The sequence below is a fragment of the Lissotriton helveticus genome, chromosome 10, assembly GCF_964261635.1.
Source record: "Lissotriton helveticus chromosome 10, aLisHel1.1, whole genome shotgun sequence".
NCBI classification, from domain to species: Eukaryota; Metazoa; Chordata; class Amphibia; order Caudata; family Salamandridae; genus Lissotriton; species Lissotriton helveticus.
This window is the reverse complement of record NC_136071.1, coordinates 1,200,776,158-1,200,793,624: the sequence shown is the minus strand read 5'-3', so window position 1 is coordinate 1,200,793,624 and position 17,467 is coordinate 1,200,776,158. Positions and strand designations below refer to the sequence as shown.

At 45.7% G+C, this 17,467-nt stretch overlaps 1 protein-coding gene across 2 annotated transcripts in view; it reads left to right on the top strand.

Moving 5' to 3' along the window:
• Positions 1-17,467, top strand: part of LOC144785686 (trimethyllysine dioxygenase, mitochondrial-like) — a 449,852-nt gene that overhangs the window by 414,644 nt on the left and 17,741 nt on the right. For both annotated transcript variants that reach the window (XM_078664478.1, XM_078664479.1), the window contains exon 6: positions 7,964-8,200. In XM_078664478.1, the coding sequence (XP_078520604.1) occupies positions 7,964-8,200 (237 nt within the window). The remainder of the gene's footprint in view (positions 1-7,963; positions 8,201-17,467) is intronic.

Here is a 17,467-nt window from a genome sequence, read left to right as displayed (position 1 = left end):
GCTATTCCACTCTATGCCACTCCAGTTTACGCTAATCCACTGAACCCCACTCTACTCTATCCAAATTAACTCTATGCCACTCCACTCTACACCATTCCACTGTACTCTATTACAAAATACGCCACTCCAGTCTATGGCACGCCAGTGTACACCACTCCACTGTACTCCCCTCCAATCTTTGCTGCTCACCTCTATGCTATTCAACTCAATGCTATCCACTCTTTGCCATGCAAGTCAATGCTATTCCACTGTATGCCACTTGACTCAATGCCACTCCACTGTTTGCCACTACACTATACTCAATACCACTCAAATAAGAATTTAGCTTGAAAAAGCAAAAGACAAGAGGCATTTGGCCAAACCGGAACAGTTGGTTTAATTAAACACTTCTGCTGGGAGTACAGTTACAGAAGGGGGTCTGAGGACAATCAATTTGAACAAGGCTTTATACATTTCTTTGGGTATGATATTGATCAAGTATTTCTGCTGATCCTTTTTTGGTAAAAGAATGTGGGGCTTGTCTGTGGAGTCATAAATAAGGCCACTGATAACGAATGCTGGAGGGCCTCGACTTTGCTTGGACACAATGGGGGCTAGAGGCTAACGTGTCCAGATGTCTGATATGAGAGGCGGGGCATCACTGTGTGTGCCGTGTCCTGATTGGCTGTGCATTCCTAACTCCTTGTCGCATCTGACTTTATGGTGTTTTTGGGAATGTGCATAACCCTCCGGCCATGTGTGGTTCATTGGGGCCAATTTTCCTGGGCAATTGTTGTGTCTATGCACTTATCTGGGGGATTGACCTGAGTTTCCTGTTCATGCATTTGTTTGCTGGCTATGTGCCACCTCACCTCCGACCTGTCAATCAGAAACCTCAAGCGTAGTTCTCAGAGCCTGCCTGACCACGTATTTCTGAGTCGGGTTGATGGAGAGTTCATGAAGGGTGAATTTGATAATAGGGATGCGATTTCGTTCTTGAATTTGAATTTATCATTATAAAAATGGACATTCATTTTATCAATAATAACATTCCCCCCTTCTAGTTGAATTGTTAACTACATTATCTAACTCATACTTCATGACAGTCACCTTACTGGGGGCTTGCTGCTCTTCATTTTTGACTGTTACTATTTTCCTAGTTACGTGCATTCTACCCAATTTGAGGACTGACTTTTTACAGCAGGAAACCCCCACTTGTAGGAAACCACACAAAAACATTACTGCATGCAGTATCAGTGAACAGACGTAAAATGACCTGGCTGATGTCTTGGAGCCCACAGCAATCATATGCTGATACCAGGTGTTATATAAGAGGGTGTTGTGTAGTGCGTGTGAAATGCTTATATTGAGTTCAGTGTAATTGTAAATCATGTGAGAGAGGTCCCTACACAAGTGCCGTGATAGCTTTGGGGTAGACTCCATTTTGCCTTGCAGTTCTCTGGTGGCAAATGGATGCTGCAACACACATAGCAAACAGAGGATATACAAATGTACAACAATACATAACTTATTTAAGATTTCAGGCCTTGGGATGAATCCAGGGGAGATGTATGTAGTCCTCTGGTGATTGGAGGTTTCTTAGTTTTCGATGGTGTCAGACACAGATCAGAGAGGCGGACCCATGCATCTCTCCCCTCCACCTTGAGGCCAGTAGGTGTCACAAACATCACTCGGTATGGTCCTTCAAACTTGGCTTGCTTCAATTTCCTTACAAAATGTTGGATGTAGACTTCTTGTCCAAGTTGAGGTGCTTGATATGGTAGCTTGACAGTGGTGCGCTTGGAGATCTGATGGCTGACCTGTCTGGATAGGAAATTAGTGGTTTTGGTTAGTTCTAAGAGATATACACATAGTTTACCCCCAGCACTTGAGATCTAGCCTCAACACTTAATTTTGTCCAGATCTTTGGGGGGGTATCTCCATCAGTCTACCAGTTGCAATCTGGTGTGATGTGAGATGGTGATCACTGCTGGGTGTGTTCCTCAGTGCAAACAATGCTAGGGTCAGACAGTGGGGCCATTTCTTATTAAGGCTGGCACACATTTTGCTTATTTTATTTTTAGCAGGCCGTTGAGTCTCTCAACAATGCTGTTGCTTTGGGGGTGATACACCGAGGCCAGTGTATGTGTTATTCCTAAAAAGCGGCAGATGTGACCGAAGATAGAGTTGAAGTGATTTGCATTGTTTGACCAGACGATGTCTGATACCCCCCACATTTGTATTACTTCTCTGACGAGGAGCATTGCAGCTGCCTTGGCATTGTAGTACCCCCAAGGACCTGCTTTGATTCACCTAGAGGAATGGCAGACTACTGCAATCAGGTATTGATATTTAGCATATCAATTGATCATTTTGGTGTGTTACGCCCTGGAAGACCCTTTGGTCTTGTGATAGCCAATGACACAACCTTTGAGTGTAGGCTTGGGTGAGTATAATTGGCAGATGATGCATCAGTTTAAATAAATAGTCACAGTTTCAGTAAGGTTGGGGATAAACCAGTTATTCAGAAGTTCCACTGTCATGTTGTCCCTTGCTGTGTGTGTTGGTAAGTGTTATTGGGGCAAAGCTATGTTGACTTGGTTCAGAGGCATGGCAGGCCTCCCTGTGGGTGCTTCTCGGCATATGAGGTCATGTGCAGTCTGCGTGCAGCCCCTGGCTACCTACTGCTCATTTTTATCAGGTATTGCTGTTTCCTGCAACTCCCTCTAGTACAACCCTGCTGTTCCTATCTAAGACTTGTCATGTGAGGGGTTCCAAATCCAATGCCTGTTGTACAGGAAGTAGGTGTGTGTTTCCTTAATTATTTTTTAAGCTGCCTTTTTCAGCAAATTGGTCAGCTAAAGCATTCTCTCTGAATGTGAAGCTCTTGCACCCAGTATGAGCAGCGCATTTTACAACGTTCATGCATTTAGGTAGGTCAGCGCATCGATTAGTAATTCTAGTGCAATGGGTGAGGGAAAGGGAAATGGTACCTAATTATTTAGCAAATACTCTATGTAAAGATAGTCCTGCTAGCCTTGCAAAAGATCCAGACTGCAACAGGATGTAAAATGGAAGTGCATACATGAAAGGCCTACAAGGAGTGGGCAGACAAAGCCATTAGAGAAGCAAACTTTAAATGTATGGCTTTTGATTGTAAATGGCAATCTTACTACACACTATCCTGTCTGCAAAAAATGTTTCCATCTATTTCTGGGTTGTGCTCCAATAAAGTGCTGTAAAATTATTTAAAGATTACCATTCACAATTATTAAACATTCTAAATATCACTTTTTGTGGTTAATGTGTGTCTTATAATTAAACTTTAGTAAAATATTTTTTTAATTTAACTTAGTATATTTACATTAATTACGATTTCAAAATGATGTCAATATTGTAGAGTGCTCCCCGTCCTGGGTGCGCGCCAATGACAATGCCACTCACACAGCTGAGTATAACACGTCTTTATTCTTCTGAATGTAACCGCAAACCTAACATTCTAAACCTGCATTCACTTCACCAAGCTCTAATGCTTACATCACATTTCTAGTAAATCCATCATTATCCACAAAGGTTTCCATCATTACATACACACACAAACTACATCTTATCCTCTGTTAAATACTACATTATACGTTTTTTGAAAATATATACACAATTATAGCTCTTCAATTAGACTTTGTGGTGCTTTCATCACACGTCCTGATTTTCTCTTCGGAAACTGGGGACGGGCAACAGAAGTGCCCATGACTGGCCTTCGTGATGTAGACACAGCAGCAGTCAGGGGTTCTTCACTTGTCCTTTCAGACCCAGTCTCTACATTGACATCAGTGCCTGACGAGCGATAAGCGACATGTCAGAAATATTAGGAATCTTGTGTAATGGGTCCATGTGTTCTTTGCTGGTCACAACATGAAATAGTTTAGCATCGAAAGCAGCATTAGACTTTCGCTTTTTATGCTGACGAAGAAGCACTCAATCTCCTCCTGTGAACGTAACGTCTTTTGCATGCTGACGCTTTTCTGCCTAGGTCTTCATTTTGCTTTTACTATCCAAGTCTTTCACACAGGTTTCTTCCTCACTGTATGAACTTCTGTTGGTCTGTTGAGGTAAGTTGGTCATCATTGGTCTCCTTAACATCAAGGTTGCTGGACTTTCACCAGTGGTTGGGTGAGGTGTTGAACAGTAAGCCCAAAGACTTGAATTGAAGAGAGTCTTAAGTTCCAGCTTTTCTTCTAGTATAGCACACTGGACAGCTGTCTTAAAATTACTCATGAAACATTCGACAAGGCCAGTGGCTGTGGCCAATGAGGTGAGCACATCTGATGCTTCACATTAAGGTGACTGAGAAAGTCTCTGAATTCTCGACTGTTGAAAGGTGGGCCATTGTAAGACTTTAAGATCTCATTAACACCCCATGTTACGGCGATATTGTCTAATCTCTCAATGGCTCATTCTTGAGTGATTGATGAGAGATCTTCTGTCAATGGAAAACAGGAGTATTCATCAACGATCACCATCGGGTGATGTCCATTGTCAAGAGGACTGAAGAAGTCGACGGCAATTCTTTCCCATGCATGTGTTTGCAACTCTGACATGTGTAAGGTGTGTTGAGTGGTTTACGATAACAAGCAGTTGCATAGATGACAGGCCTTTAATTCTCTTTCAATTCTCTCATCGAGATGTGGAAAGCAGACTCAGTCTTGGAGAGCTTGTTTGGTGGCAACAATTCCACAATTTCATTCATGTGCCATTTCAATTGTCTGTTGTCACAGACTCTCTGGAATGACAATTGTCAAACCTCTTAGAATAATACCTTTCTGAGTAATTGACAGTTCGTCTTTGACATTATTAAACTTCTGGTATTCACTGTCACTGGTAATAATGTCCTTCAGTTTTAGCATGTCACTGTCTTGATTTGTGGTGATGACAATATTTTCCAACGCAATAGCAGCTGGGGTGCAGTATTTCACATTTTGATTTATGTATGTTTCAGTCATCTTAGAATTGGTGCCTAGGTACTGTAGACCTCTTGTGAGAAGTAGTCAGCATAGTTCTGATCTTCCCTGGATGATGCACAGTGATGTAGATGTATTCTTGCAATCGCAGACCCCAAATGTCAATGCAAGGAGGGATTTTCGTCTTTGGATTGCCAAAGATAATCAACAATGCTTGATGATCTGTCACAAGCGTGAAAGACTTCCCACACAATAATATGTGGAAATGTCCACAAGCGGTCACCACTGCTAAGCTTTCTTTCTCAGGTTGTGAACAAGCTCGTTCAGTTTGGACAAACTTCGACTTGCGTGTGTCACGGTACATCTTTGAGCATTTGGTTGTCGGCTGTGCTGTGCAAGGATGACACCTAACCCAACAGGGCTAGCGTCAACAACAACCTCAATATGAAGCTTTGGATGAAAATATGTCACTTCAGTAGTGTTTTTGATAGCTTGTTTGATTTTCTAGAAGCTTTGAATTCATGGGTGCTTGTATGTTTGTTTTTAATCCTTGATTGTTGCTAAAAATGAACCGTGACATTTTAGTGGCATCAATGTAGCCCACGTATATACTTTAGTTTTCGATGACGTAAGTTGGAATAATAGAGACAGTTCATTATATTTCTCCTCAGGCATTATATTTATTGATGCACCACTATCGATGGTGAAAGGTATTGAACAACCATTGACTTTTAGTGTGATTTTCAATATTTGAATGGCTTTAGTGATTTGTCATGCCGACTTCTCTTGGATAAGTATTTTTCCTCACGTGCGGCCAGTCCAATATGCGCACTTTTCTCTGAGTTAAGCATCAAAATGGCATAACCATCTTCTTCACTTTCACTTGACATTGATACAGAAGATTTGTTTGAAGAAGATTTAGATGTTGAGATCAACTTCATCTGTTGTCGATTTGCCTCAGATGATGTGGTCGCTTGGCCTAATGGGCGAGCGTCGAACGTCGCTTCTGGAACGTTCAGGTGGCCATTTTATCTGCGCACCGTGACTCACTCACTTTTTTCATTTGCCTTGCAAACCATTACAAAATCGTTCTCCTTTCCACAGCCTTTGCAGATTTGCCCAATGGCGAGACATTTACCTTGTGTGGAAATGAAAATCTACACCTTTTTTGGTGGCAAACTCAGTCTGCGACCCTTGGCTTTGTGCTTTGGTTTACTTTTCACATTCATGACTGACTCACTCTGGGCACTTCCGGCCTAAATGTCAGTAGCTTGTCAATCAGCACGCCCTTCAGCTCTGGCAGCTACGAGACTCACTCCAGACTAAGAGTTTCTCTTAGGATTAGTTGCCTGAAAGAATCTGACAAGCATCCGTCAATCTCTTTGAGTCATATAGCTTCCTCATCATTACATTAATTGAACTTACAGTGAGCAAGTCCAGTCTCTCAACAAATTGTTCTATGGTCTCCCTGGCTTTCTGTTGTTCTTGACTAAATATGTACCTTTTGTAATCTACATTTGGCATTGGATTGAACATGAGATTCAAGGCTGCTTTGATTTGATTGTATGCAATTTCGTCAGCTCGCTGCCTTTTCTATATGTCTTCTTTTACACTTGCTCCAGCAAGAATCTTTAGGTAGTTGACAATCTTCTTGTTATCTGCTTCTTCCATCACATCAATATAATCTTTAAATGTCTATATCCAGGCATCCACTTGTGGCCAATATTCAGATTTTTGGGGGTATCGAGAGGCGGTAGTGGTTTCAAGAAGGCAGCAGCATTGTAACTATTTACAAGATTGGCTGATGCTGAGGGTGGTGATCTTTCCAACACCATCTGCTGTCCGCTAGAGCCTGCATCATCCATACCATCTCTTAGGCCCTGTGCTGCGCTGGCCTCTGGGCCATCTTGGACAGCCTGTGGAACCTTGACCTCCCTCTTGGTTTCCATAGGAGCCCTTTGCTTTCAGGAGACCTTGGGAGTTGTTCTGGATCATCACCGGGCAGCTGTGGTGGTGTGCCGCTTCGAGTATGAACATCTCCACAAGCACAACCCCATGTATTGCTTCCGGGGTTCCTTCCCCCAGCGCTGCATCACAATTACTTTCTTTGCTCATTTCTGGTAAGCAAATGCCCTTTCTTGTATTTTAATTTTGTTTCCTGTAAGCTTCGCTTTGTACTGCCTGACACCTGGTTGGTCTCTGCCTCGCAGTGCTTCTGCTTGCACTTTATCACTCCCTATATTGTATGACTTTAGGTTGCATATTAGCACCGTCCCCTCTCTTTGCGGCCTTCCCAGCAAGTCCTCGGCCACTGATGTGTAGACTTCTCAGTGAAGCTTTCATTAACTTCCAATGCTTTACACAGAACTGGAGCTGCGCTTTGACTCCACATATGGCAAATGTTGATCCCGCACTTTGACGGAGGCACACGTAGCATGCACGAGCAGTTTTCTGGACCACAGCAAACTCTCTGGAAGAGCACCATCGATCTTCGGGTTTCTTCCCCTATCTTGTCGCCTTGTAGCGCCCTCCCCAGCATGGGTACTCTCCAATGACTACGCCACACATGTAGCTTAGTATAACATGTCTTTATTCTTCTATGTGTAAAAGTCATTTTTTTTTAAATTCTATTGTTTTCTATGGGGTTCGGTTTTAAGTCCCTACCTCCATTATTTTCTGTTGGAGGGTGTTGCAGTATCAGTGGCTGACATCGTATGGTTATTACTACTGATCTTTTGGGGTTGTCCTTGCTTACACTCGTACATTTGGCTCAACCCCCATTTCAGGAGGTGTAGACATAAAGTTTACACTTTTGAGTAACTTTATACCCAGAAATGGTGAACAGTCAAGAGTGTAGTAAACGTACACATAAAAATTACTCACAAGCTTAAGTTACCATTGTGAGAGCCCCGTGTGTTTGTAGACCCAGGAGTGTATCTTGATTGACTCTGACACTATTTGTAACTGTGTTTGTAGATTCAAGAGTGTGTTTCAATTGGCTCTTAATTCTGTTTTGTCCTCCTCAGTGTTATTATCTTCCACTGCCAGAAGCACAATGGAGTTGGAGGCCGCACGGTGCTCACAGACGGGTTTTATGCTGCTAAGCAGGTTCAGAATCGAAATCCTGAGGACTGGGATGTTCTTTGCACAGTCCCTGTGAGGCAGGAGTACTCTGTGATGGAGCAAGGTGCCCTGACCCACTTCACAACAGAAGCACCTCTACTGAGTGTCTACCCCATCACTCTGGAACCACGTATAATCAGGTGAGAACCAGAGGTCCTGCCTCCTGTGGACATTAAGGACAGACAAGCTCCCAAACACATACATTGCTTGGTAACATATGCCACACAGGCACAGGAGCAAGAGAGGGGGCCCACTGCACAGCTTAGAATGGCAAATACTATACAGGCACATGGCATGAGAGAGGGCTCACTACAAAGCTTAGTACACAGAGAGATCTATACAAAGTTTACAGTCTCATAAGCCATGCAGGTGCATGGCACAAGAGAGGGGACTCACTACACAGCTCACAGTGCCATGTGCCATACAAGAGAATGGCATGGGAGAGAGCTCACTGCACAGCGTACAGTGGCATGTGCCATACAGACACATGGCATTAGAGGGTACTCACTATATAGCTTACAGTGGCATGTGCCATACAGACACATGGCATTAGAGGGTACTCACTATATAGCTTACAGTGGCATGTGCCATACAGACACATGGCATTAGAGGGTACTCACTATATAGCTTACAGTGGCATGTGCCATACAGACACATGGCATTAGAGGGTACTCACTATATAGCTTACAGTGGCATGTGCCATACAGACACATGGCATTAGAGGGTACTCACTATATAGCTTACAGTGGCATGTGCCATACAGACACATAGCATTAGAGGGTACTCACTATATAGCTTACAGTGGCATGTGCCATACAGACACATAGCATTAGAGGGTACTCACTATATAGCTTACAGTGGCATGTGCCACACAGACACATGGCATTAGAGGGTACTCACTATATAGCTTACAGTGGCATGTGAAAGGGCTCATTAATCTTAAGTTGGTATAAAACATAAAGGCACATGGGACGAGAGACAGGGCTCACTAAACAGCTCACAGTGCCATGTGCCATACAAGAGAATGGCATGGGAGAGAGCTCACTGCACAGCGTACAGTGGCATGTGCCATACAGACACATGGCATTAGAGGGTACTCACTATATAGCTTACAGTGGCATGTGCCACACAGACACATGGCATTAGAGGGTACTCACTATATAGCTTACAGTGGCATGTGAAAGGGCTCATTAATCTTAAGTTGGTATAAAACATAAAGGCACATGGGACGAGAGACAGGGCTCACTAAACAGCTCACAGTGCCATGTGCCATACAAGAGAATGGCATGGGAGAGAGCTCACTGCACAGCGTACAGTGGCATGTGCCATACAGACACATGGCATTAGAGGGTACTCACTATATAGCTTACAGTGGCATGTGCCACACAGACACATGGCATTAGAGGGTACTCACTATATAGCTTACAGTGGCATGTGCCACACAGACACATGGCATTAGAGGGTACTCACTATATAGCTTACAGTGGCATGTGAAAGGGCTCATTAATCCTCCTAAGGTGGTATAAAACATGCAGGCACATGGGACGAGAGACGGGGCTCACTAAACAGCTCACAGTGCCATGTGCCATACAAGAGATTGGCATGGGAGAGAGTTTACTAACAGCTTGCAGTGGCATGGGGTTGATGTTGGATCTTGAGGGGTCCCTCCCTGCAGAATTTAAAGTATTACAAGTCTTATAGGCCCAGGGGATGAGGCTTCAGGAACAGTACTGGGGAACTGCATTGTTTCTTAAAAGGTGATGGACAAGCAGTGGTGGAAGGAGTAGAAAAGGAGTTGGAGGAATCCATGGATATATGAGAAGCTGCCAGAGTATTTTGCAAGTAACTGAACATGACTTTTTCAGGTAGAACACATTCTGGTATTGGCAGAGACACCCTGGGACAGTTTGCACTAGTAGCCTGCTGGGACTTTTTAAAGGGTGAAAGTCCAATCCTCACTCAAGTGGCATGGCTTACGCTGCTCTCTTTTTTGTCCTGTAGTGCCACCTGGATCCCGTTTAAGAGACCCTTTGTATAAATCTAAACCTTAACAAAGTTATAAATTTGAACACACAGAAGCTCAAAATCTTTCATCTTCTTGTCTCTCTTGCATTTCTTCACATAAATATTGTAATTGTATTTATATAGCACTTCCTACCCCTGATAAGGCGTCAAAGTGCTTTTCGGCAAGCAGCACACTACTCTGGAACCTAATAGGAGTAATGGTGGATTAGTATAGGTTGAATATGGGTTAATTTGAGCATTTCTGTTTTCTCTTCCTGAATTTGAATACATTTTCTTTCAGACAACGCTGAGTGTTTAACCATATGTTTGTGGTAACAACTGCCATAGGGAAGGGTGCATCTTAGCGTGTGCACACCACTGAGGCAATACTGGTCCTGAAGAAAGCCGTACGAATTGGCAAGTTGAGGCTGAAACATGTAGACCAACCACCATCACTTCTATCATTTGTGGATGCCATTGGTCAATCTAACTCGAGAAGCATCCGTTTCCCTTTTAATCTTGCCTTACTATTCCAGTATTACATTTCTAGGATTAGTAAAGGCAATGTTATCACTCACTGGTTCACTCACCTTGCACTTCAAAACAAAACACGCTCCCCTGTAATCAGGTGCCGTAGCACACCTGGGAGGCATTCGGCCACAGGGTGGGAAGCCCATGATGAAGCTTGTCAGCAACCAAGTGGGTGAGTGAGGGTTATTTAAAAAAAACAAATGTTATTCCTTTTGCCTTGTTCAATATAGTAAGTCGAAATTACTTTTTTGTTGATTAAATACATACCCTAAAGGGACCAGGAGTGGTTCCATTACACCCTTTCTCTCTTTGTGCCAGGAGGCCCAGGTCGCATTCCTGCAAATATCTTACGTAGAAACCCCCTTAAAAAAGGCACAAGAAACAGAGAGGCCCGGGTGGAATGACCCTGAACCCCGGCCGGGACTGGGAGCTCAGACCACTGGGGCTCATAGGCCAGTAAGATAGCCAGCTCAATTAATCGATTCAACGTGGAGAAGGAAGGCTTGTGACGAGATTGGACCTTGCCAAACAAAAGACGGCCATGCAGTCCAGATACACCAGGACCGCTCGCCGAACATCCAGCAGGGACAGAGGCATCAGAACCAAAGTCAAGGACCCGCAAGAGATCCACCGAGACAGGGTCGACCCCGTTCAACCCGCACCAACGAGAGAAGAAAGACCAATGTCAGGATTAAGACAGCAGAGTAAAAGACCTGTGGGAACCCTGCAGCACCCCCACAGAATAACCCTGAGCCAGCAAGGTCACCCTCTCAAGAGCCAAGCCTGCAGATGGAGCAAGGGCAACATTCCCAAAGGGAGCGTGGCCTACCAAAAGGGTAAGGCACATCCAGAACAGGCCAGCACTCCTGTACAGCCAGCTCGCTCAGGAGAGAAAACCAAGGGTGGCAAACCCAACTGGTAACCACCAACAGGACAAATGCCGTCTCCAGGCAGACGTTGTACAGGATCTGCGGGATCAAGGGAAACGACCGACCAAGGAAACGAAAAAGCATCCACCCGCCAAGCACTCGGGCACGGATGGAGAGTGCAGAAACAGGGCAGGAGATCATTGAACTGGTCCCCGAACAAGTCGATCTGCAGATAGCCAAACCGAACCACCAGAAGCCTGAACACCAAGAACCTCAGGGATAGGGCAGACAGAGGAGGAAGCACCTGGCTCAGGTGATCCACCACAACATTCTCCATCGCCGGGAGATACACTGTCCTGAAGGACAGGACCGCAGACTCCGCCAGGACATCAGCTCCTGGGTCAGCAGCTCGAGGGAGCGAACCCGGCACCCCCCCCCTCATGATTGATGTACCCCTGTGCAACCTGATTGCTCATCTGAACCAACACATGCTGACCCTGGAGAGACAATACAAATTCCCAGCATGCCATGAGGACTGCCTTCAGTTCCCGATAGTTGGAAAAGCACCTCGCCTGAAGCTAACCCCACCGACCCTGAACAGACGATGAACCCAGGGTCGCCCCCCAGCCGAGGTGACTGGCTTCCGTCGTGACTACCTGGAATAGGGGGACCAGGAAGGGGAGACCCCTAGAGAGGTGGTCCTCCACCACCAACCAGCCCAGGTCAGCCGTGGGGACACCACCTCCAGAACGTCTTAGTTCCCCAAGCAGGGATCTTAATGGGCCAGGAGATGATTCACCAAGGGGTACAAGTGGAGGCAAACACATGGCAGCACATTGATAGTAGCAGACATCAACCCATGAACCCTCAACCATTGATGGACCGGGGCAGAATCCAGACCCAGGAGAGAACCCAGATCCCACCACAACGTGTTCCGTCAGTCCAGAGTCAAGAACACCATTCCCCGGATCATGTCCAGATGACACCCAATGAACACCAAGTCCTGGGTTGGCAACAGGTGAGACTTCTTGAGGTTGCAAAAAGAACAATTAATGGACAGAATGCAGAACAATGTCATACATTCACCCCAGTACAGAGATCTGGGCCTAAATCCATTGTTTTTTTGCTCACCATGCCTTTCCAGTTTGGACCCAGCCATACGCAAATCAGTCTTGACCCTGCACCCAATGGGAACAGTCCAGCCTGAACTGCCAGGCTAGGTCCTCCCTGGACTGGAAACAAGCATCCTAGGACTGGTTTCGGGCTTTCAGCCCTCATCAGCCAGGATAGCTTGACTCCAGTGGCATGGAGTGTTTGTGTAAAACAAAGGTCTGACGGAAGCCAAAAAGGTACTCTGGTAGCCAGGCTACTAGTGAATTAGAGGCAGTATTAATCTGAATCAGTAGTCCCAATTGGACTTAGTAGATAATTATTTAAAGGACACAGGGTTATGCGAAAAGACAACACATTTATTATCGGAATAAATTGGATATCAAGTACTTTTGTAATAGTTCTAGTGCTCACATTTGAAGTGACAGTACGTGAAGTGAGGAAGTGCTGGTAGCAATAATAAGTTACATCGCATTGAAAAATAACAGAAACAGTATCAAAACTCCTAAATAAATTAAATGAAGGAATGGAGTTTTGGTTGGAAGGGTCGACGGCACTTCGATCTCATGAGTGTGAGATTATCATCAAGACGGGAGATTGTGAGCAATAGAATTGTCAAAGCTATGTCATCCCAAGGAACTCGGCAGTCGATCAGCAAATCCTGCCCTCTGGATCGGAGATGCTCGCGAGGATGTATGATGGCACATCGCAAACTGTAACACAGCATGCCTTCATATCGCATTTTTCAGATCGCATGTCCCTTCACATCACAAGTAATTTCAACGCACCCAATCACATCGCATCCCAATTGCAAAGCATGTAAAACACCTTCACACCGCATACAAACACATTTTATACCCCAGTGGGCATTCCCCCTGATCCTAAGGCCTAAACTACACACTACGACCCCCCTAAAGCCTAAAAGTGTATCATTAACGACCCTTAACCCTAAGCCCTGACTCTAAACCTTAAAACACTACCACATACGCCCCTTAACCCTAAGCCCTAATCCTAATGCCTAAAACAGTACCAGATCCTACCCTTAACCCTAAACCCTAAAAGCCCTAACCCTAAAAGCTAAAACATGACCATATCCGACCCTAAGCCCTAAAAGCCCAACCCCCTAAAACACAACCAACTACTACTATTAACCCTAATCCCTAAAGCCCATACCCCCCCTTCTCCAATACAGTCCCCATCAACTACCTAAAAGCCTAAAACACCTCGGCTACATCTGTCGTCCTTACCTGTCTCTCGTGGTTCCAGCGTTGTCTCCTGTGTCCGTTGTAAGCACCCACGATCTAATGGCGCCTCCGATGTAATGGGGTGCGTAGTGAATGCATGCGTTGTAACGTCGCGTGCGTTGTGACGCATGCATTGCGATGGTTGTTCCCCGCCTGCGAGCACTCGCCTGCACCTTGGAGCTCAGTATCTGTCCCTCATCTTGCTGGAAGAACCTACCGCCACACCCATCTCGACCGCTGTGACATGAGGAAGCTCCAGGACGACGCGGGCAGCAGCTGAAGACGCTTCAAGGTGCTGTGGCCCAACCACGCAGCCGGGTGTGATCCCTGCAGGCCTCCCAACACCGCAGGAAGCCTCCATTTGAGCCGCCATGACAGGGCAACGCTGCAAAAGGCTCACAGAGCCAGCATAAGTAGGGGGATAAGAAAAAAAAGGATTTGTAAAAGACAAAGCAGATATAAGCACAGCACAGAGAGCACAGAAATGAGAAAGAAAGGAAGACAACTACAACCATGACGGACGTCGACACACAAGCAGGCTTACAGTAACAACCTCCACAGCCGGCGCAGCAAGCTGGTCACCAACACATACAACCAGCCATGCAGCACACCCAAATCAACGCGCTACTGCCATTCAGGGAACTTGAAGACCCCGCCCCGAGGTGGAAGATATGGATTGGCCGACTAGACAACTATTTCACTGTGACATGAGAGACAACACCATCAAAAGGTCCCTATTGCTACACTTTGCAGGAGAAGAGATGTGCAATCTCCTTGCACACCTACCAAAGACCGGAGCTGCAAACTACTACGATGCTCCGATCAGGGCCCTGAATGCACATTTCAAACCACAGTTGAATCCAGACTACGAGAGATTCAAACTCTGACAAGCACGTCAGAGGGAAGGAGAATCAATGGATGCATTCCACACACTCCTGAGAGAACTACCTAGCACGTGCATGGCCAACGATCAGAACAAAGAAGTAAGGGCACAAGTCATATAAGGATGCCGTAATAAGAGCCTCAGTACCCTCCTCCTTGGCCAGCCTGAGTTCCCGCTGGAAGACATGTTCATCACGGCAGAATCACATGACCTGTCGGATGCTAGAGCAACAGAGATGGACATTGCCATCACCCAACAACTGGAAAAATCCACCACCATAAAGACAGAATGAGCCGATGGCCTTTGGAAGAGGAAGCAGAGAAAGAATACCCTTGAAGACCACACCTGGGTCACAGTGTGGGTACTGTGGCAGAGAAGAACACCCCCCAGAACAATGTCCTGCACAAGGGCGGACATGCTCAAAGTGCGGGACCCTAAACAACATTGCCATTGCATGCAGGCTTGGGCTGAGAAACATAGGAACCCATGGAAGGAGACCACCATCAAAGTCAGTAAGGCAACTATCCCTCGGAGACCCACACAGCTCAAACACACCAAAAAGCATCTGCAACAGAGATATCACCTAGAAGATTCATCCACGGAACATGAAAATGAATGTTGCCTCATCTCATTTGCCGGTGACTTGAAATGTAGGAGATGGGCGCAACCCACATGCGCCATAGAAATTGCAGGATCCTGCATCACAGCGCAAATTGACACTGGTGCCTCCATAAATGTAATGGGGAACAAACAGTACAAGCAACTACAGCCACAACCCCAACTTACTCCATCTTACGTGAAAATACTCACAAATAGAAGCCAGACACTGCTCCCTCTGAAAGGAAAGATGACTGTGCAAGTCAAGTCAGGAGACCAAGAAATCATGGCGACATTTCATGTAGTAGATTGAGAGGCTGGCATCCTCATACACAGCCACACAGCCGAAGACCTAGGACTAGTCACCTTCACCCACACGGTCAAGACCCTCCAATTGTACGAGGTACTTAAACTGTTCCCTGCACCTCTTCACGAGACTAGGATGCATGAAAACACCACCAGTCAAGTTACACAGCGCCTTGAGACCCTTACGGGTGAGTAGCGCGCTATACACATTTTATGATTGATTGATTGATTGATTGACAAAGTGGTAAAACCAGAAGCATTATGACATCAATCCATCCCATTTCTCTTACGGCCACTGGTCGAGCAAGAGCTCCACAACCTGGAACAACAAGGAGTCATTGAAAAGGTCACCGGCCCCTTTGCCCAGGGTCTCACCTATTGTGATAGCAAAGAAGCCTAAACAGCTTAGAAAAATAAGGTTGTGCATAGACATGCGTCTGCCCAACCAGGTGATCAGGAGACAACAGCACATAACATCAACCATAGGCAACATTATAGCTGACCTAAACGGATGGCACTGGTTTTCTAAGTTAGACCTCAATGAGGGATATCACCAGTTGAGGCTAGCAGAGGAGAGCCGGCACATACCAACCTTCTCGACTCACATAGGACTGCGCCGATACAAACGGCTAAATTTGGGATTTCATTGGGCGCTGACATTTTCTAGAACACCATCTGAGAGTTCCTGTCTGGCTTCCAAGGAGTGTTAAATGTCAGCAATAACATTTTAATACACTTAATACACTCATCGACCATTGAGGAACGCCACCGATGCCTTTGAGTGACTCTACGGTGGCTCTCAGACCATGACATAACCTTGCTTAAAGACAAGTGTTCCTTCTTTCAAAGGTCAATAGAATTCTTTGGGGACTCCCAAACAATATCAACTTGCTCCAGAAGGGCAAACAAGAAACTCAAAAAACTGTCTGAAAAGCAACGTCTTGAAAAAAGGAGATCCTAGCTTGCAGGGTCTCGGGCGACCACAAAGTCAGTCCAGGAAACCCATTCCTCATCTTCAACCAGAACTTGAAACCAAAAACAGAGAACATTAAACACAAGGGTTGTTCCACCATCGCAAACGTCTCCCTAAAAAAACAACTAGAATTGAGCTAAAATCCCCCAAGGATCCCGTCCCGGAACCTAGGGCTGCAGAACATCCTACACACAGCGCTCGGGCTAGCACAACTCCCAAACAACTTACGGCGGTCACACAATGGACCAAAGTTCCCACCAACCCAGACACCAAACCACAGGTTCTAAAGGGCCTTTCAGCCAGAATGCAGGCACTTGAGAAACAAACAACAGACACAAGTACCAACTCTGAGATCCCACATGTCATACCAAACAATGGTGTGGTAGACTCTGTTACTCTGTTTCCTGCCAGTTGCATTCAAAATGCCCCCTGGGCCAACCCGCTCCAACCAACCTTCTTCAGACAACTTCAAGCCCAGTTGCACAACAGCCAAAGTTTGACCGGGGGAAACGTTTTTCCACTAGACCTCGCACCCCAACTCCCCCAACTTCTCCAGGCCCCACAATTCCACCTTTAGGACTGGACGAACCTTCTAGCCCAAGCACCCATGAACAGCAAGAACTGGCTTTCATTCTGCACTACACCCACAAGGGCTTGCATGACATTCTCAATAGGAACAACCTCCTATGCCTATTTCAACACATCCCTGCCCTCAGAGGGTTAAACCTCTCCGACCTAACATCAGTGAAGTTTGCTCAAATCCCCAACAAAGGGACGTCAGAGGCCCGATCACTACATGGTCAAGTACGACCCTGAGGGACCACATTCTCGAGGGAGTAGGAACCTTTGAGGGCTGGGGCATTAAGCTCTGGGTGCCCACCCACAGAAAT